Genomic DNA, 20,241 nt, shown 5'->3' with positions numbered 1-20,241 from the left:
ACTTAAAACCTAATTTTTTTATGAATTTTTTTGGCATCAGGGCTAGTGGCTAACTACCTCAACCTTTCAATCTCTTAGCGTCTCCAGCACATGTGGATTCAAACCTTTAGAGAATATAAATACACCGATGTGTTTCCCTTAGTTAGATCTTTATTATGGTATATAAGTTGTTGTAGTTTGATAAAATGTTGGCAAAATAATTGGACATTTGTCATGATCTTCACGTCTCATTTTCTGAAAGTTGAAAGATAAATATTAATAAACTGAAAAATATTCAATGAAATAGTATAATATAACTTATTTTATTATGAAGCATAATCTCCTCAGACTTGAATATCAGAATTTCATGGAAAACGTTCCTTAGTGTCTTATCGCTTCACTTTTCAAGCTTGTCGGAGTCACTTTTCAAACGAAGGTATCAGACAGAAGAACAGTAGCTTGGATGGGACAGAATAAACCAATTATTGTTCAGTTTAGCATCTAAAGGAATAAACTAGTGAACGCATACATAGACAGGCCATTGGTTCATGAAAATTAAATTTGTGTGAATAGTAACATCCATAAGTTTCATAACACTTTCTTTCTCAAGTTTTTGGTTTGATGCATGGAAATCGAAATCTGCAAAACATCTGGCGGGAGTCACCCAAGGGTTTGAATTCTGGGAAAAACTACATTGACGGAGATCACTGTAAATCATCGTTCACATAGTGGCTTCAGTGGCATGCGACATTCATGACTCATCGTTACTTTTAAAACTTTTGAAAAGGGAGGGGCCCAAAAAGAGATCAAAGACCAATCAAAAAATCTATCACAGTTTTTTCACGCTGTCTGCATCGAACCAAAAGGCTCTTAGTGAGGCAAATACTTTGTAATGACAGACAATCAAGAATATGGTTGTCTAGTAGGTTAGGGTGTCGAATTCGAAATCCCAAACGAGATCTCATGATACAACATCCAATGAACGTTTCCCATCAAGACTTTATTTCCAATACTTCAAATAGCCGACCAGAGTTGGCTCACAAGTGGTACATATAACTATTTGTTCAACTGGTGCATGTGGTAGAGACAATTACCAAAAACTGCGTCAAAGATGAAAAGACGGATAACACCTAAATGGATGGATAATTTCCTTTATCTAGGTGTTCATTACCTTTGAAGACAGGTGTTACCTAGCCATTTGTATCTGACCCATGCAAATGCAAAAATTGATGAGCTCGGATAACGGTTTCATTTTGCGGCACAAGCCATTAACAGCGAGGTGATACTGGAGGGAGGAGAGATAATCGAAAGTAGACTGGGGAGGGACACTTTTTACACCCTAATAATCTGTACCGTTGTACCTATGTCCCCTTATTAATTATTGTAGCTATGTCCTCTGACGTAATGTGATACAGTGACCAATCATCTGTTGCAATCTATCGAGCTAAACGCGGCCTGGAGACTGTTGTAGTTGTGTCTTCGGGCAATAGAACTCATTTTTTAAGGAGATCTGGATAATTGGGAAATTGTTTGACCTGTATTTTCTCGTAACAACAGATGAACAAGCTCTTGCTGATTTCAGGGAAAGTTGCTACCCACAGGGTCATTGCGAACGAGTTCACTAGGCTCACTCGCACACACATTACTTTCCCTGAAGTTCTTCGTTACAGCCGTGAGATCGTATCCTTGTTCTAACGTAAGCGTGGAAGAACAACATGCTGAGTAAATAAGAATAGGTTCTCCTGACGACAAGATGCATGATTGTTTACGTTTCATTTGCAGTGTAGCGTTAGGGGCCCGACCATTTAACATTTGAGGGGTGGCGGGTGGGTGATTTCTGGTCATCAAGAAATTTTTTTTCTAGCAATCTGCTGGGCAGGATATTTTTTTTCCGTTCTAAGTGCTCTTTTTTTTTTCTGTTACATTTGGGCTGCATGCAACTGTTTTCTTCCAACAAGCGCTTGCAGGAATTTTTTTTCAAAATCCCCCACCCCCCTCAAGAGTTAACTGGTTGGTCCCTTATTCAAGGTATATGAGAAAAAAGGTGAAGACAGAACGGCACGGTTCCCTTTCTGGCTGTTGTGGTCGCGTGGTATTACCATTATCACCTTTAATGACAATTTTCCTCTCACTTGCCTGTCTTGAAGGGATGTTTTCTTTTTGTAAAAGATGATGGGAGGTTTATGAAAACTGTTTTCTGCAAGGTCTGATTGTACGTCAGACTCCAGTGCTTTGTGGTACAGTGTGACAAAGGACGATAAACGTTCGTGACCTTTTGGCTATTCTGTATGTGTAAGGGCCGATTGTCTAGAGGCAAAGTTCACCCCAAACAGAGACCTTTCTACGACGCTTTCTAGGTGCACTCTCGCTTTCTCGCGTTGTTTGAATTGCCAAAGGCTGTTATAATCCAGTATTTTCGTTTAATTTTGTTTCGAAACACCGTAAAAAATTAAGTCACAAGAAAGGGTTAATGAGATCATAGACCAAATGGCGGTGATGAGGTCAAACACATTGAAGGTATGTCTAAGAAATGGATTTCACACACTCCCAATCCACCTGGATACGCAATCAGCCTTTGCTGAAAAAAAAATTTTTTTACATCCGATCATCTCTTAAAAAAAGGGAAAATCCCATATGATACGCTTGTGGGAGCAAAAATACAATTTGACGGCGATAATGCGACTCGACCACAAAAGCCACATGGGGAGTCCGTGCCTATCTGTCTTCACCTTTATTCTCACGCAGGACACTTGATCACAACGTCGCATCCTCCCCATTTGTAGAGAAATTGACTGCATCCTCTAAAAGATAATCGACCTTTGCAGAATGAAAGAAGTCAGAAAACAACTTTATTTGCTGCTAGTTGCGCGCTTTGGTTCATATAAGATTTTATTTTAGCCGCTCGAATTCCGAGTGTATATCTGGTGTTTCCTGCCTTAATTTAGCTGACAACACAACCAAAGGAATAATACACCAGGGATAATCTATGGGAGCGGAAGTACCTGAACAATGATTAGAAATTGACCAGAGCTCAACTTTCTTGCAGCGGAGTTCAGGGTCACGTCTCAAGTAAATCATTGGTTGAAGATCGTTTTATTTTAAGCTAGCTAACAAAAAAACCAAATGATAACAGGTTAAGTCAATACCTTTCAAGTCTCTGAGGCACAAGAAACATTAAACGTTAAGTGGATCATACGAAGGGACAACATTCTCTAAGGCCTCACTCATGCCACATTTTTTCCATTATTGCCGGAAAGGTTTTTCTGTATGTACAGATAAAAATCGACCGCCCTGTGTGAGGTATACTCAGGATAACCAGAATGCATTATCCTTCAAGCTTTTCTCTCATAATGAAAGAATAATAATGGGCTTGCGTTGATGCTTCTTGATGACATCATTTATGTGAACAGTTAACATTTTCGACAGGGCAAGCGTTGCAGGACAAAATACTATTGAGGTCTTCCAAGGTCGACTGTTACAACCAAGGTGATGAGCAAATTATGGGAATTGTTATTAACCATCACATGAATTATAAAACTTTGGTACTACAGTTCCTATCTTCTTGATGTCATGCGGTTCCAAAAGAGCCCTCAACAATTAGTTACCACCGGAAGCTTTAGTGTATTGGAGCCGCAAAAATTTGTTCCCAAATACCTCAAAAGTCGCCACTCTCCTGAAAAAAGTCTACCAACAATTTCACACTACACGGTAATTTTGATCAGTCCGAGGCTATGAATTTACTGCGAATCTCAGCATTAGCAGACGGCAACATGAGAGAGTTGATAACTTGGTTACAAGGGCGTGGATTGCTGCCAAATCCACTTCGTTGTGGAAATTGCAATCTGGATATGGTTATTTCTGCGCGAAATGCAGATCATCTCGATGGCTATCAGTGGTAAATGCTATTGTTAAAATATTTCTCATACAGCAGGTTATTGTCAGTTGAAATATTTAAATAAAAACAACCGCGAACTGGCAAAGTAGCGATCACGAGCTGCGAACTTGGAGGTTTTTCTGGCCTAGGTTTTAACATCTACTCACTTTTCGGCGCTCAGGGATCGAAACGTTACTGTATTCTTAGATAAAATTCTTCATGAATCATGTAAACTTACGTACTAATGCCGGAACACCAGGCATGGAAAATGCTACTAAAGAATTCCCTGCACGTACTGATGGATTAACAACATCTTCGATTTCACGCCAAGAATAAATGTTCATAAGTATAGGAAAAGATGTATACGTGAGCCGTTTGTACACGGTGGACATCAACTAGAGCTCAAGATGATTTTTTAATATCCACTTTTTCGATACTTATTATCGTTCTAGGCGCTGTAGAGGATACAGAAAGAAGAGAAGTTTGAGGTGTAATTCCTTATTCGCACATTTCCCAAGGTTACCACTAGGGAAAATCTTGGTCTTTTTGTACCTGTGGTCAAATGACGAGAGGCAAGCCACGGCAAGCCACATTAATAGGCCTTTTGCAACAAACCGTCACGTGACTGATTTTCCCTTAGCAACGCCATACTGGAGGGCAAGCTATTCAGTCTTTCCTTAACAACCAATAAAGCGCGAGTGGGCGGAATGGATACAAAGGTAAGGTTAAAGGTCTCTTAAGGTGTTTGTTTGTCATGATGTCACAAGAAAACAATAGGACAATATCTCTTTAGAATTTTTACATACAATTGAACAGTCTTGGACTGAAAACAGTCACCAAAGGCCGAGTTTCAGACTCGTGAAGTTTTAGCACGTGCTCGCTTGAAGCGATAGCAATGGCAGCGACCTAACCGAAAAATCTCCTTGATTACATTTTAATAATTCGACTTGATCGCTTTTTTTTATGTAAAAGTTTGGTTTTAGGGTTTTTACTGGATTGTTTGAATTTAATTTATGCCGGTGGGTGAAGAACTAACAAGTTTTATCTAGGGCAACTTGCAACAGTGGTCACGATGAGTAAATTTCATTGCTGTGTTCCTGGTTGCAATGCAGATAAGCGTTACGACCTTGAAAATAAGTTATCGTTTCACAGATTTCCGCCACACTCCAAGAAAGAGGTTAGAGATGGCTGGGTGAACAATATCCGTAGAGATACAAGAGAATATTTTGAGGTAAATCAGTGTTTTTTTTATGCTGGCAAGGAGCTTGACATTTAAGCTTAGCTTTCAAAATTAAAGGTTCTTTCGTGTTTCTCAGATAACTGACAGCACGAGGGTGTGCTCTCAGCATTTCAAACCGAGCGATTTTAAGCCTCCGGATAACAACGGTCGAAGACTTTTAGAAAAAGGAGTAAAACCTAATATATTTTAATGGTCCAAGGAGAGGAAAGAAAGGAGACCACTTCATCGAGTAGTGTAAGGCTTTCTTGTCATCTGCTTTGTGGTTTCACTTAAGATGTTGATAGTACATTGTAAGTTAATTAACAGAAATTAATTTAAATCAATCCTAATCCGTCATCATGTTGATTCTAGGCTACGCGAGTCTGAAGAGAGTGACTTGTCTGTTGAGGAAGAAGGCCCCTCAGAGCTAAAAGTTGCAGAAGCAGAAACAGCTGCAGCCAAAGCAGATGCTGAAGCAGCAGAGGCCGCGTTAGAACTTGCCCTAGGACTCCTGAAGTCTTCCCAGAGGGATTTGGTTGCAGCAGAGGCTAAGATCAGCGCTCTTAAAATCCAAGTTGACATCTCACGTTTTGGGCTTCAAAGATTTCAGGCAGACGATGATAGTATAAAATTCTACACTGGATTTCCCAGCTATAACCATCTTCTAAAGGTATATAGTTTGTTAGAGCCCTCAGCTGAACGAATGACTTACATCTACAGTGCATGTATGCATGTCCAGGAGAGTCGGCCATCTGCAAAGACAATGGTACTTATCGATGAGTTTTTTTATTTCTTGCAAGGGTAAGGGTAGGTCTTTTTGCCTAAGACTTAGCACATAGGTTTAACATTCACATTGCTACTGTAAGTAGGAAAGTTATAACTTAGGCAAACTTTTTGTACTTTTGTCTGGGGAACCAGGTTATCTGGCCAAGTAGGGAAGAGATAGATTTGCACATGACAGAGGGTTTTAAGAGGTTGTACCCAAAAACAAGGATAATACTGGATTGCAAAGAAATTTATGCTCAGTCACCTTCATCCCTATTACTACAATCGCAGTTGTACTCTACTTACAAGAGCAACACAATGCTTAAGGGTCTAGTAGGTATTGCCCCTCATGGAGCTATTACTTTTGTATCAGCCCTTCACACTAGATCTATATCAGATGAAGAAATAACTAGAGTTTCAGGAATATTAGATCTTTTAGAACCTGGAGACACTGTGATGGCTGACAAGGGCTTTGACATAGGTGATATGCTAAGGGAAAAAGGGATAAGTTTAAACCTGCCTCCATTTCTTCATTACAGTGGCCAATTTAGTGCTCAACAAGTCCAAGAGATAAAGCAAATTGCCAAACTGCGAATCCACGTTGAGAGGGCAATACGGAGAATTAAAGAGTTCCACATTTTTGATTCACATATCCCTCTCAACTTAATGGGTACAATTAATCAAATTTACACAGTACTTTGCTTAATAGTGAACTTCCAGGGACCACTGATAATGTCATCAGCATAAGGATAGATAATACATGAGAAAAACATAGTTAGCCCACTTTACTTTGTGGTAAACATTGTGGAAATTCTACAACCACAATTCTGTCATAGGTATTAGATAGTGTACAATCAATATTGCTCAATACTGTGACAAATCCAGGCTATGCCTTAGGTAATAAAAGGTAATGCAACAAGAAACAATTACTGGTTCATTGTAAATAACCTTAGAGATTGACCAATACTTTTAAGGGAGTATAGTTACAAGAAATTTGCCAGGATGAATTTTTATTTCATTGTACAACTGCAAACATGTTTCTTGAAGACCCAACAGTTCATTATTAAACATTTATATCTGTGGTTGGTGAATTTTATTCAATCCATGCTAAGACTTCAATTTTTTTCATCCCCCTTAAATACATTAGTGGTATTAAAATCTTCTAAGAGTGGGAATATCTGTCTTCAATAGTATGTGTTAATACAGTTTCTTTGTATTGAGAAACTGAAATAAAAGAAAACATCTTAATCAGAGTTCTAAGTGTTACAAAACCTTGACACAGTAATAGATTACTGCAGAATCATCAAGTCTTGAGGAAAATATACTTAAGCTTGAACATTCATAACCAACTTATTGTTGTTCATTTAATTTCTTTGAAGTTCATTCTGTGTACAAATAAGTTGTAGTTGTAATAATAATACTAGCTAGTATGTACTTGAAACAGAAATTATTAGGAGTTTGCACATTTCAAGGTTCCTATTATTTCAAGTAAAAATCAAAAAAGAAGGCATCCACATTATCTTTGGCAATCTGAAACAATTCTGCATCATAATAAATTCTTTCACAGAAGAAAGTTGTCTCATTGATATAACAGAAAAAGTCATTCCATTGGTGTAATCTGCCCCTGCTTCTAGCTTCTTAACCATTACATCTTGAATAGCCTTGTTTGCAATCTTTCTCTGTCGAGGAACACTCCACATCTGTGGCAGGCTAGTGCAAGTAAGTTCATCTGGCAGCGATTTTAGCCCAAGATGTTTGCAGTGCGACATGTAAAAGAACAATCCAACCACATGATGACAGTATCCACTAGCTCCTGCCACACAGGAACACTTTCCACAAATGCTCTTGTCTGCTAGGCCAATCTGTACACTGAGTATGTGTGGTGGCTCACTCTTTTTCATAGATCTGTAGCACTTTGATGTCACTTTGACATGGTTAGCAGAATACTGAACTGCAAAAAACAAGACTTAGCTTGGTAATCCTTTTGTCCAGAAAGCACTGCAATAATGTTAACAAAACATAAAAATATATTTTGTAAACTGTCATTTGCTGAAAGCTTAATTAACTAGCATTCATCTTTCTTGGTTGCATGTACAGTGTTAACACAACCAAAAATTTAAAAAACAGGCTATTGTTTAACTTAGAACCGCAAATATCTCCAAATTAATTATATACTTTACCTATACAAAACAGTATTCGAGTTGTTAATTCTGGACAAGTTTTAATTTTCAATGTTATGAAATTCACTTGGTATTTTGATCTTAAGCTTATTTGTATATATATTTATTTTGTAGTCATTTAGTCCACAAGGATTTCCTCTACCTTAATATTAAGTAACACCCGAAGATTTTATTTAAAGTTATATTTGCACACTTAGAATTTAGGATATCCTAGACTTTGCTTACGTTTCTTATCGTGAAGGTAGCCAGGTTCAGCGAAAAAATTGTAGGCTTTCCTGGTATGTTCGCATCCCGACGCATTCTGAGCAAAACTTTCAACTTCTGCGAAAGAAATACCAGGAAATTTGCTCAAATCTCTGGACTCCACACCTGTGAATATAAGAAAAATCATTCGAGTTCGCCCTGAACAACTAGACTGCAATCAAATATGCTAGCATTTTTGTTGTGAGCATAGAAGCCTACCTCCAATTACAGAAACTCACCTTCGCGTTCAGTCGAAAGAGCTTGGCTACCAGCAGTCGCCATATAATGCAAAACTATCCTCCCTGAAATTCAAACCAAACTATCACTCAATATTTTCGTTCTAAAGGCTTAAATATCCGTGTAACACAGCACTAAAGTCGAATGAATCACAGCGATTTTTCGGTAACGTTTACGCCATTGCTATCGCTTCAAGCGAGCACGTGCTAAAACTTCATGAGTCTGAAACTCGGCCTTTAGTGACTGATTTCAGTCTGAGACTAGTTCAGTTGTATGTAAAAATTCTAAAGAGAAACTGTCCTATTGTTTTCTTGTGACATCATGACAAACAAACACCTTAAGAGACCTTTAACCTTACCTTTGTATCCATTCCGCCCACTCGCGCTTTGTTGGTTGTCAAGGAAAGACTGAATAGCTTGCCCTCCAGTATGGCGTTGCTAAGGCAAAATCAATCACGTGACGGTTTGTTGCAAAAGGCCTATTACAAGAACTGAAGGCGCAATTTCGCCGACTTCCGTTGAAAAGCAACGGGAGAGTACGATAACTCGTTCTGTGGTTAGCGAGCCGAAAACGCAAGCTGGTTTGACGACAAACAATAAATTCTCTCGCCTTTGTGGCAGGAAATTCAATCACATTGTCCTCTGAGTCCTTGAAAGTCGCAAACAACACTTCTCTCGCACAAAGGGAGGAATTGTAAAATCTCAGTAAAGTTCGCAAGGCCGAGATTTACTCAAAAGGAACTCGAACATGTCTGAAGACCAAGTTTCTGCTCCAATCGATCAATCTGAAGTAGATGCACAGGCCTCAACTCTGCTGCAAATGTGGCGCGATAATGTAGACAGAAACACATCTGTTACAAGAACGTTTGTCCACTTGCGACAAGAGGATGTCTCGAAGAAAGCAGTTCCTAGAAGATCGCGTATGGAAACGTTGGTAAACGAAATGAGAGTAAAGGATATTCAATTCTCTACCAGGCACACCTGTAGTCAGATTGCAAACCTACTGGCTACGAATATTCCAACTTTAGCGGGAGTAAGCCCCACAAGGTATTTTTTTAAAGAGCATTTTCAATGCTCATGATTCATAAACAGTGACATTGTAAGAAGTAAATCACAAGTTTGTTTCGTCAATTTTGTGCCGCAAAATTGTCAGGTACCTTCCATGGGGCTAGATAAGGGCTGGCTTTTTAGGCGATTTTAATTACTCGCTATGAACGTGCATAACAGTACATAGCAGTTGCATGACTTGGCTTCAAACGAAGGGAAAAGAAATATGACTCCTCAGAAAAATGCTGTCCACCAATTCTTTTCTTAACCATCTTTACATATTCACTACCAATGTCTGTTTCAAAAAGTACAATAGAAACGACAGGTCAACATGCTTGTTTGAGAGATGGGGCCAATCTCACCCCATTTATGCCTGTACTCGCACTAATCACGCGTGTCATTCCATCGATTCACGGTTCATTATCTGGTTTCTGGAAACAAGGTTTTTTCAAAGTAATATTTGGAACAATTTTGGCATATGATTTGTGGAAGAATTTTCTCAATTATAAACGACATCGACTCAAAACGTTCAAGCTAAATATGAATGTGTCAAGCAAAAAATAAAGTAATATAATAAATTAATTAGTTAACGAACAAGCGATGACGTCATAAATCTTGCAGCACTACTTTGAGCAGTCTGAGGAAGTGAGCATTTATGGCGCTCAACGGGAGCAGTTAAAGGACAAACAAATCAGCGTTTCAAAAACTACTTAAAGACTTCCAAACAAGAAGCTGAGCGTTGAGCTTGCAACATGTCTTGAGAATGATCTATTTAATTTAAAACCAGTACTAACTGATGCATCTTTTACTAATGTTCATAGCACGTCATTATAACGATCTAGCCAAGTGCCCTAAATGTTTTATTATTGACTTGAAAATCTGCCTGAGAAATGTAATAATGATGATTGCTTTGTAGCATGACGATACTGAAATCTACTAACCGGGGTTCAGAGATGGTTAGAGTTTTCAATGGTCTCACAAATGGATACAACATCCAAAATGCATTCAGACAAAGGACAAAGAAAGTCTTCATATTTGACTCTGGAGGTTGGTTGTTATAGTCATCTAGAATAGCAAAGTTTTGGCATGTGTACAGGTTGTGCTGAGGTTACAACTATTTCCCACATTGAATTACTCCGTAATTATTAACTAGAGAAAAAAAAAACCCATTATAGATGTGAGATGAAGCACTGATTATGAAAGTTTAAACTTGCTTAAAGTTTACTTGACATGTTCACCTTTCACAACTTTTGATGTTACGCAAGATTTTGAATTGTAATTACATGAAAATTTTCTGTTTAAAATCTGTGTAGGTAATATTTTGAACAATTCAATAACAATTGTAGAAATTCTTGTTCCATTGATAGCATTGTTAACTGCAGTAACATCTGCAGCAACATCTCCGGTAACAACAACGGGATCATCTGCAGTAACATTATTATCAACAGTAACGTCAGCATCAATGGTTTCCTCAGCAACAGAGACACCCGTTGTTGCTCCAGTAATATCTACAGCTGGTCCTTTGCCTTCAGGAAGTGATGCTAGAGGTAGACATCATTTCATTTTGACAAGAATTTTTACTAACTACATGTGAAAGAGGAATTAGGTTATCTTCAAAACCAAGTTACTTAGCTAGCCATATATTGCCTGTCACTCAAGTAAGGGATATTAATGGATCTTTAAAAAGGTTTAGCACATGTCATTCTTTTACACCAAAGTGATGTCAGATTGGAAGAGCCAGTCATTCATATCCTCCTTTGAGTGGCAAGTAACCTGAGTTGTTGATTGTTTTCCCATCCTTTAAAACCTCTTTTCATTCACCAAAGACAATGAGATTTTACATTTTTACAGTGCCCTATTGAAAACCCCCTGGTGAAATGGGCCATCTGTATAAAGAATTAAAAAATCATTATTATCATTACTATAATTATTGTTATTTTTATTATCTTATGCATTATACTGTTGTCTATATTGATGTCTACAGGACATGGTGTGAGTCTCGGCCATGAAGGCAATTCTGACGATCTACAGATAGTGTCTGTAAGATCTCTTAACCAACTGACTGGTAGGAAACGTTTGATACATTGTGTGGCTTTTATTTAGCAGTATATAGTGGTGCTTACATGTACGGTACAGCTTTTGTTGTACTTTCTAGGCATTAGTATTTTGGTTTTACAAGCATATTACAGTTCTAACAATCAGACTGGGGCATTACTTTCATTATTTTGTGAGTGCATGAATTGCCACAGAAATACTTGCAAGTGTACCTTGTCTTCTCCTTAAAAGGCATACATTTTTTTGTAATTAATGAACATTTCAGTATAAAATGTACTTACTTCATTTTGAATGGTTCTCCTGCCATCACAATTTTGTGATTCCAAATAATACTTAAAAATTTGCATGTGATCTATGTCCCTACTAATTGAAGAACTGACAACTGACATTGTTTTTGTTCTGTTGCAGCCCAGACGTCTATTGTGGATGTGTTGAAAGGGAACTATGGTATGAACAGTCATATCAACAAAACAGAAAAGTCTTAGCATAAGCCTAAAATAGTGAAAGTATCAATTTAACCAGCATTCATTGTTACATTTTATTGATTTTGACCATATTCTACTTCAAATAGATATACTTTGTTGGAGAGTGACTTTCTTATTTGCAGGTATGAAACTGATGAAAATGAACTGTTCACTTATACCATTACAGATATAATCTCAACAAAAGGCACAACTCAGGAAATAAATGAAAACGTCCAGTCTGGTATGGATACATTTTTGTGATTTTCATTACCAACATTGAAGGGTCTGTTTGGTATGGTAGAATCTGAGCGACTTAATTCCTATTCTAATTGGCTTATCAGCAATGATTGTATTCAGACCAGTCAGCAAGGAGTTTGTCATTAAATTTGCTAGCACCTATTCATACAACTGAGAGAAAAAAACTGAAATGGGAAACTCTATAAAGTTAATTGTGTACTATATTAATTAAATTAATAGTCAAGGCAAACTAGGCCACCACACAGTCCTACCTTATGTTTGGCCAAACAGTATATATATTGTCATAGTAACAAGTTACAACAAATTGCAAAAAATTTTGACAAAAGAATGAACAAAGAAAACTTAAAAAGGCCACAATCCCCATCTGCATTAAACCCCTCATATTGGTAGCAACTAAACACTATAGGTATACTGTTCTCTGGTAAACTGTAAGTGCTACATTTAATCCTAAATTATTACAAGATGTAATTGAGGGCCTGATCACAAGTATCTCCTTTGTTTGGCATCTGTTTTTCAATTGTGATAGGGGGACAAGTGAGTTGCCAAAAATCCATGGAGGGTGCTGAGGTCTTTGGTGAGGACATTTTTGATAATTTTTTTCAAATACTATAAACTTTCTTGAAACAACGCTGGCATGTGTTCTCCCACACAGCAAATTTTACCTTTCTGTGAGAGGTAGAAGCTTGTAGAGACCATGAAGTTGGCCAGTTAGCAAAAATTAGTAAATCAAACACAAGAAAGGTCACAGTTCCCTCATGATTTCATACACTAGTTTATCCCTCAAGAATATAGGCCTCTAGGAAATGGTTGGGCACCAGTGGTAGATGAGTTAAACAAGCTGCTAATTCTGCATTAATAGCAGTTTATCTCTATCTATACCTATATAATGGTACAGACTCTATTGAATTAATTACAGCTTCAGAGTAATAATTGAATGTCACCATAGATCATGATTAAAGGTTGTTCTTATTTTTAAAGGTCTGATTAACTGATTGAAAAATTGTTTTGATAACAGAAATTGAAGGACCCTTACAGTAGGTCCAACTGCTGTACCTCCTCCTTGGGAGAAGATTAATGTGGACCCCATGCCCATTTACGTTTGACCAGGCAAGGATTTTGTTTATGTACTCAGGAAGAGACAAATTTGGCGAGATGTTTGAAAGTGTTGGTCTGTGCATAGTTGTTTTGTATCTTGCAGTGTTATATACATACTCTTTTTAACAACTATATTTGATTTAAACCTGGGATTTTGTTTAGGCTGTTGTACAGAGTCACCAAGACCTGACACCAATTGTGGTGATCCTGTTTGATGAGAGTGATGAGAGTGTCAATGTCATCAGGTAATTTAAGCTAAAAACTATCAAACAAATAATCATTCATTCAAATTTTACAAAACAGAACATGCCAGAAGTAAATGTTTTTATCTTGAGCTTAGATTATCTGAGAAGTATTCCACTTCATGTAAGAATAGATATTCACAGATGAATGATGTAAATGTTTCTTCCTTCTTTCATCCTTAAGACACAAACTTTGTTGACTCTATAGTTAGTTCCCAAATATTAGATCTAAGTCTTTTGCCAGTCTTGTATTGTTTCTTAGTACAGATTAAAGTATATTCCTTTTATTCTGAAGGACACTTAACGAGGATACAGAACTATCAAAAGTGTTAGGCTGCTGCTTGGTCTTTGTGGCACACAACAGATCACCTTGTGTGTCACAAATGCTTGAACGTGTTGGTGAAGATCCACGTCCCCTGAGTGGTGCCCATGTCTTGATTTTACAACAAGTTGGTGTTACCAAACGTCAAGTCATTGCTGCATGGTTGTCAGGTATGTGATGTTATTGATGCATGCCTCCATGTTTCCTCAGAGAAAGCTCAGACCAGCCTCAATAAATTAATGATCCAATTCTCTTATCACTAGGAGATAAACTGACTGCAGAAGAGGTGATCAGACATGCCACAGTGAACCTCCATCATGTAAAGGCCATCTCTTCACAAAGGTATACTTACAGTAGACTTTACATATTTTGACTCCCTTCTATGTAATTACTCACCCACTGGGTTGTTAACAATCGAAAGGAAAACAAATGGTCAAGCCTTTTCTATGCAGTAAAGTAAATGGAAGTTGTTTGCTATATACATATAATTAACAATTATTCCACGAGCGCACGTTGGATATGAGATGATAGATAGCCAACGAGGCGCGTAGCGCCGAGTTGGCTATGATAATCTCATATCCAACAAACGCGAGTGGAATAGTTGTTTTATTAAAAACACTACATTCAATTATTGAATTTTATCAAATCTTTAGCTCCCTTTCAATTTTGAGCTTATGCGTACGCTTACCATATCGTAGTTTATGGTATATTGGCTCATATACCATAATGGCTAAGCCAATGAAAAGTCTTGAATTGCATTATCCAATGATCCAGTTTTTAATAATAAATGATATGAAATCCTAAATATGCAGGTTGCTCTCTTATTTTGGTATTTAACAGAAAGAATTAATAATGACATAATTGCATGCTGTTTTGAAATGACAAAGTCACTTATTAAAATGCACTTAATAGCAGTGATACATATACCGGTAGCTACTTTGAAAAACAGTTGCATGGTATGGCACTGTGTTCAGCAATATTAAATGGGAAGTTTATCTAACGACAGGCAACAGTTAGAGGACACAAGAGAATTGCGACAACAACAAGATGCAGCGTTACAAGCATCGGTAAAGTATTATTTGAAAAGGCTACAGGATGTCAGTGCGTAACACCAATATTAATTACATTATCTACAATGCACTTGAATTTTGTTTACAATTAACTTATACAGATGAAAAAGGTGCATTTATTCAAATCTAAGCTTACAGCTAACATCGTATTTATTTTGTTACAGGAAACAGCTGATGCACAGAAAGAGGTATAACAGTTATTATTGTTATTATTCAACAATGACATTCTGTAATAACTTAATGTCACCATCCAACCTTTTTCCCGCAAGCTTCGATCCACAAAATAAGAATATTTACCAGATTCATTTATTTTTGAGAAGATTCGCCGACATTTTTTTTCTTATTTTTGAGTGCAAAGCTCTACATTGATACAAACTAATTGTACCGACAGGTGATTGCATCGCCAGTAGCAGTAACACCACCAGCAGCTGGTCATGCAACGGCAGCAGCAGCAGATATAGAAGCAGTTGGATTCGCTGTTTCCGAATATAATTTTGATTTATCCCTACTTCCAATTTATTTACGCATGAAATAACAGATTACCATAGAAACACTATAGCGTCTTAAAAACACTATTTATTTTGGCTTAAATAACAAGTAACTGAAGCAGTAGCACGGTATCCCCCCCGTTTTTTATCGTTGAAAAGTAATAAGCGTGTCAAGAAAGAACCTTATGCAAATGAGAAATAATTGTTAACAAAATTAATCAAGCGACGTACTTGTAACAATCTGTTGTTCACTGACAATACTTTCTCTCAGACACAACAACACCATATCTCCGTGAAGGTGGTGAAACCCTCTGGAAACATAATCATTTTGACAGTAGACAATTCAAGATGCGTTGAGGTGAGCTAACTGATGGTAATATTCTCCTCAACCTTCTATTCAGTAATTTAATACAGTCCTGCATATTTCAGAAGCTGTGACGAAGATTTGTTGTGAGCTCCAATCTGTAATTTTCGTTGATCCTATGCTGATTCCTACTGATTGCTTTATTTCACGAATTTCCTCCCTTATGATATGTTGATGCTACACGACTGGTCAGTTCTTAAACTGACACGTTTTATCCACTTAGACCTTGAACATTTGTTTGCAATCTCTGAATTTATTGCGCTCGTGATGAATGCCCAGACCTGTTAGAACTTTTAACCGACACAAGTTGCGGCTATACCCTTACGAGCCTCGTGGATGTTTTTTTTTATGATGATTGTTGCATGTTGTTTTCAATGAAACCCAGGAATATAATATGTTTTGTATTAATTTTTCAAACCAGAGCATACTCACTGCCCAAGAAAGAGACGCTGGTGTTGTGGTCCGGATGTTTAGTGGAGAAAATGTTTCAGTTAGAGTCCCGCCAAGTGCAATATTTAGGGATATTGCTGGACACGACAAACAAATCCTCCTGCGGCTGGAAAAATATTAAATAAAGATAATTTTGAACTATCATGTGTCAATGTTTTTATCACGACGAGAGTCGCAAAGGAGAGAATTAAATATAGTGATTTTGTTGATAGTTTAATTCATGTAATAATTCTCTGCTAGTTAAAATCAAGCTTGGAATTTTTTTCAGAAAAGGGGTTTTGTCGAGCAATTTCCAGTCATGCGTTGTTCCGTGAACATGTCCAATATTTGGGAAAAACCTGTTAGGGAAAATCTTATCAACAAAAAACGTGCTGATGTAAATTTGCCTAAGTATCAATGCCTAAGGATCAATGTTTAATAAACTGCTGGTGTTTGAAGAATCATCCTCTGTGGTTTTCTCTTTATTTCACAAATAATCGCTTACAACATCCATCATCAAATACTGTAAAGTACATTCTTCCCTTTCCCACCCTATTCACTCCTAAGGATCAATGTTTAATAAACTGCTGGTGTTTGAAGAATTATCCTCTGTGGTTTTCTCTTTATTTCACAAATAATCGCTTAGAACATCCATCATCAAATATTGTAAAGTACATTCTTCCCTTTTCCACCCTATTCACTCTATTTACTTCTTTTGTGTGTTATCTACCGATATTAGCACGGGAACATCGAATAAAATATTTACCTGAAACTTCGTAAAAATCACGTTCTGCAATTGCACAAAAATATTGTGATTTGAAAATAAAGTGAGATATTAACTGGAATTTCGTAGAACCCACGTTCTGTACTTCTGCTCCGTTGATACGATTCAACGTCGGTTGAGGAGGATTAGATCGTCGACGTTTCGCTGGTAACGTTAACGATCTGATTCGTGCTCGTTGTCTAGGAACACGTTCTTAGACAACGAGCACGATGTTATGAAAGATCGTTGAACCATACGATGAAATCGTATAGACGAGGACGTTCTTTTTAACGTCCTCGTTGTACTGGATTTTGAGGTTAACGTGGTCGTTCTTTTCAACGCGCTCGTTATACTCGATCTCGCGTAGAACGCGCTCGTCCTTTTTGACGTGCTCGTTATACTCGATTTCGTGTAGAACGCGCTCGTTCTTTTTAACGTCCTCGTTATACTCGATTTCGTGTGCCGTGCCCAGATGGCAGCATTGATCCCGTTCTTTTTAACGTCCTCGTTGTATTGGATTTTAAGGTTAACGTGGTCGTTCTTTTCAACGCGCTCGTTATACTCGATCTCGCGTAGAACGCGCTCGTCCTTTTTGACGTGCTCGTTATACTCGATTTCGTGTAGAACGCGCTCGTTCTTTTTAACGTCCTCGTTATACTCGATTTCGTGTGCCGTGCCCAGATGGCAGCATTGATCCCCTCGTTGTACTCGATTTCGTGTGCCGTGCCCAGATGGCAGCATTGATCCCGTTTTTGATTAGGTGCTTTTGGGCTCGTTTCCCGGAAACCGTGAATGATCATTGTTTTGGTACAAAACCTGTGGCGGTCGCACGACTTGGCCTCGTATCCTGGTTAAATTCTTACCAATATTAGAATATTAAACCTCGACGAGATTTTTCATGTCGAAATGTCGAAAAGCATCATGTTTTCGATTTCGGAAACCATTCGAAATGAAGTCATAGAGGCAGTCGGATTTTGGACGTGCGGCTTTCCACCGGCTAACTTAACCACGCAGAGTCTTTGCAGGATTACAAGTGCCACACTTGACCCTTGCAAGCATTGGTATCTACTTTTGAAAGAGGTATGTGACGTTCCTTTGCGTAAATATTTCATATGCGATGTATTTAAGATATTTCCCGACGAAATCCAAAATGTGGCGACGCGGGAACTTCAGCCGGCCAAATCATCGTTCGGAGTAGTGGGAATAGCCAGAATTCCGACCTCGTTCACGTTGTGTTCACGTTCGGTCTAATAGCTGGTCTATCTTCTTCGTAATAAAATAATACCCGACGAACTTATTAAATCTGCGGGAGTTATGACTATCGTAAATCTGGTGAACTCCGCCACACTAGACTTTGAGCCCGAAGGCGCGAAAAATTTATCATTTGGCGCCAAACTCAGTCACGACTCCGAAGAGCTCGCTTCCTAATTTACCGAAAAATCAGCGAGAGTAAATTTCCTTGGAGTGGAACTGAAGAAGCTTCGAACACAGATTTCTCATCTCGAATCAGCATGGAGTCAATTTTACAGACCCCTTTTTTCCACCTCAATGTTCGTACCTTGTCGTGGTGAGGTGGCTTGAGTGCCCCAATGACCAATTGCAATACAATGCCTTTAAAGAATTCAGCTTCAGTTGGTGGGCTGTATATTCTGCAAGATAGAGGCCAGACTAACACGGACTTTGTCATTGTAGTTATTGTTATGATTATTATAACTATCATTATTATTAATGATTTTGTTATTGTTATCATTATCTTTATGATTGTGATTGAATCATTTTCAAAATGAAATAGGCTGCTCAATGAGGATGGCATGCTGAGGCAAGTAGATTTTCATTTATTTACCCCCCTCCCCCAAGTAGAAATTCAAGTGTTTCTGATAGTTTTTCTCTTCAATAGATTGTTAGAATGCAGAAGATTTTCTAAGACACATTGTACAGAGGGCTTGTCTTAAGTAGTTGTTTTCTGATTCAAAACCACCTGCCTAGTTCTGTTTCTCTTGGGTAGTTAGTCCATGGACTGTTGTTATCTGATGGCAGAACTAACAGGTGGATCTGTTTCTCTTGGGTAGTCAGTCCATTATGGGCTGTTGTTATCTGATGGCAGAACCACCAATCTGTTCTGTTTCTCTTGGGTAGTCAGTCTATGGACTGTTGTTATTTGATGGCAGAACCAGTCCCTATTTTTTTCAGCTCTATGCTGTCAGTCTTTTATGGACAGTTATTTTTTATCTGATGGCAGTTTTAGCTTGCTCTTTTTGTTTTGAAAAATGTGTTGCTTATGCTGTTTGTCACGTATCATCTGTTATTAGTCAGAGGCACTTTGGTCAATCAATGCTATCATTGTCTTCATTATTATTATTGTTAATTCAGCTGCTACTCTTCTCTCTTTCGCACAGGGCCCACTACAGATAGCACTAGCTTAATGAAGTCCCAAAACCTTTCACAATGAGCCAACTCAAGAATTGCAGTCCTGAACAGTTTTTGGGGTTTTCCTGGCTTTTCTTGAGATTATTTTGTCTCAGTTTCAATTACTTGGATACTCATTCAGCTAGACTAACAATAACACCATTTTGTTCATACATAAACATTGAAATAATCATAATAGTAATATAAATGATAATAATAATGATTTGTTATTGTTACTGTTATCATTATCATTATCTTTATGATTGTGATCATCATTTTCAAATTGAAATAGGCTGCTCATTGAGGATGGCATGCTGAGGCAAGTAGATTTTCATTTAATATCTCCCCCCTCCCCCCAAATGAAAATTCAAGTGTTTTTGATAGTTTGTCTCTTCAATAGATTGTTAGAATGCAGAAGATTTTCTAAGACACATCGTACAGAGGGCTTGTCTTAAGTAGTTGTTTTCTGATTCAAAACCACCTGCCTGGTTCTGTTTCTCTTGGGTAGTAAGTCCATGGACTGTTGTTATCTGATGGCAGAACTAACAGGTGGATCTGTTTCTCTTGGGTAGTCAGTCCATTATGGGCTGTTGTTATCTGATGGCAGAACCACCAATCTGTTCTGTTTCTCTTGGGTGGTCAGTCTATGGACTGTTGTTATCTGACGGCAGAACCAGTCCCTATTTTTTTTTTCAGCTCTATGCTGTCAGTCTTTTATGGACAGTTATTTTTATCTGATGGC

At 37.9% G+C, this 20,241-nt stretch overlaps 2 protein-coding genes, 1 long non-coding RNA gene and 1 pseudogene across 9 annotated transcripts; 3 read left to right on the top strand and 1 right to left on the bottom strand.

Annotated features, from left to right (window-relative positions):
• Positions 1–4,453: 4,453 nt before the first annotated feature.
• Positions 4,454–7,356, top strand: LOC111320948 (THAP domain-containing protein 1-like). 5 transcript variants are annotated; one of them, XR_016000697.1, is made up of 3 exons: positions 4,454–4,572; positions 5,006–5,084; positions 5,445–7,356. XR_016000697.1 is itself a non-coding variant. In XM_088758833.1 (2 exons), exons 1-2 carry the CDS (start codon positions 4,926–4,928, stop codon positions 5,281–5,283), a joined length of 273 nt encoding a protein of 90 aa, XP_088614959.1. In that variant the 5' UTR covers positions 4,600–4,925; the 3' UTR covers positions 5,284–7,356. The 5 variants fall into 5 exon arrangements, 2 of the variants coding, with proteins under 2 accessions (XP_088614959.1, XP_088614960.1); XR_016000696.1 differs by having other exon boundaries at positions 5,170–7,356; XR_016000695.1 differs by lacking the exon at positions 4,454–4,572 and having other exon boundaries at positions 4,600–5,084; positions 5,170–5,742; positions 6,377–7,356.
• On the bottom strand, positions 7,268–8,974 carry LOC148732202 (uncharacterized). Of its 2 annotated transcripts, none has more exons than XM_088758830.1 (4): positions 8,856–8,974; positions 8,500–8,562; positions 8,243–8,386; positions 7,268–7,788 (listed from the first exon to the last, which is right to left on the bottom strand). In XM_088758830.1, the coding sequence occupies exons 2-4, from the start codon at positions 8,540–8,542 to the stop codon at positions 7,322–7,324; spliced, it is 654 nt and encodes a 217-aa protein (XP_088614956.1). In that variant the 5' UTR covers positions 8,543–8,562; positions 8,856–8,974; the 3' UTR covers positions 7,268–7,321. The 2 variants fall into 2 exon arrangements, with proteins under 2 accessions (XP_088614956.1, XP_088614957.1); XM_088758831.1 differs by lacking the exon at positions 8,856–8,974 and having other exon boundaries at positions 7,415–7,545; positions 7,751–7,788; positions 8,500–8,826.
• Positions 8,975–9,006: 32 nt separating this feature from the next.
• On the top strand, positions 9,007–16,794 carry LOC148732201 (uncharacterized; annotated as a pseudogene). The gene is made up of 15 exons (XR_016000692.1): positions 9,007–9,543; positions 10,460–10,590; positions 10,890–11,090; positions 11,528–11,608; positions 12,007–12,045; positions 12,250–12,303; positions 12,847–12,894; positions 13,336–13,427; positions 13,578–13,660; positions 13,953–14,149; positions 14,243–14,321; positions 14,986–15,046; positions 15,214–15,237; positions 15,809–15,895; positions 16,323–16,794. The product of XR_016000692.1 is annotated as an uncharacterized LOC148732201 (transcript).
• Positions 16,795–18,036: 1,242 nt separating this feature from the next.
• LOC148732200 (uncharacterized) lies at positions 18,037–19,442 on the top strand. Its single transcript, XR_016000733.1, has 2 exons — positions 18,037–18,173; positions 18,886–19,442. It is a non-coding gene; the product is annotated as an uncharacterized LOC148732200 (long non-coding RNA).
• The last annotated feature ends 799 nt before the right edge of the window (positions 19,443–20,241 follow it).

Source organism: Stylophora pistillata, chromosome 4 (assembly GCF_964205215.1).
Source record: "Stylophora pistillata chromosome 4, jaStyPist1.2, whole genome shotgun sequence".
In the NCBI taxonomy this organism is placed as follows: Eukaryota; Metazoa; Cnidaria; class Anthozoa; order Scleractinia; family Pocilloporidae; genus Stylophora; species Stylophora pistillata.
This window is presented reverse-complemented; position numbering and strand designations above follow the sequence as displayed.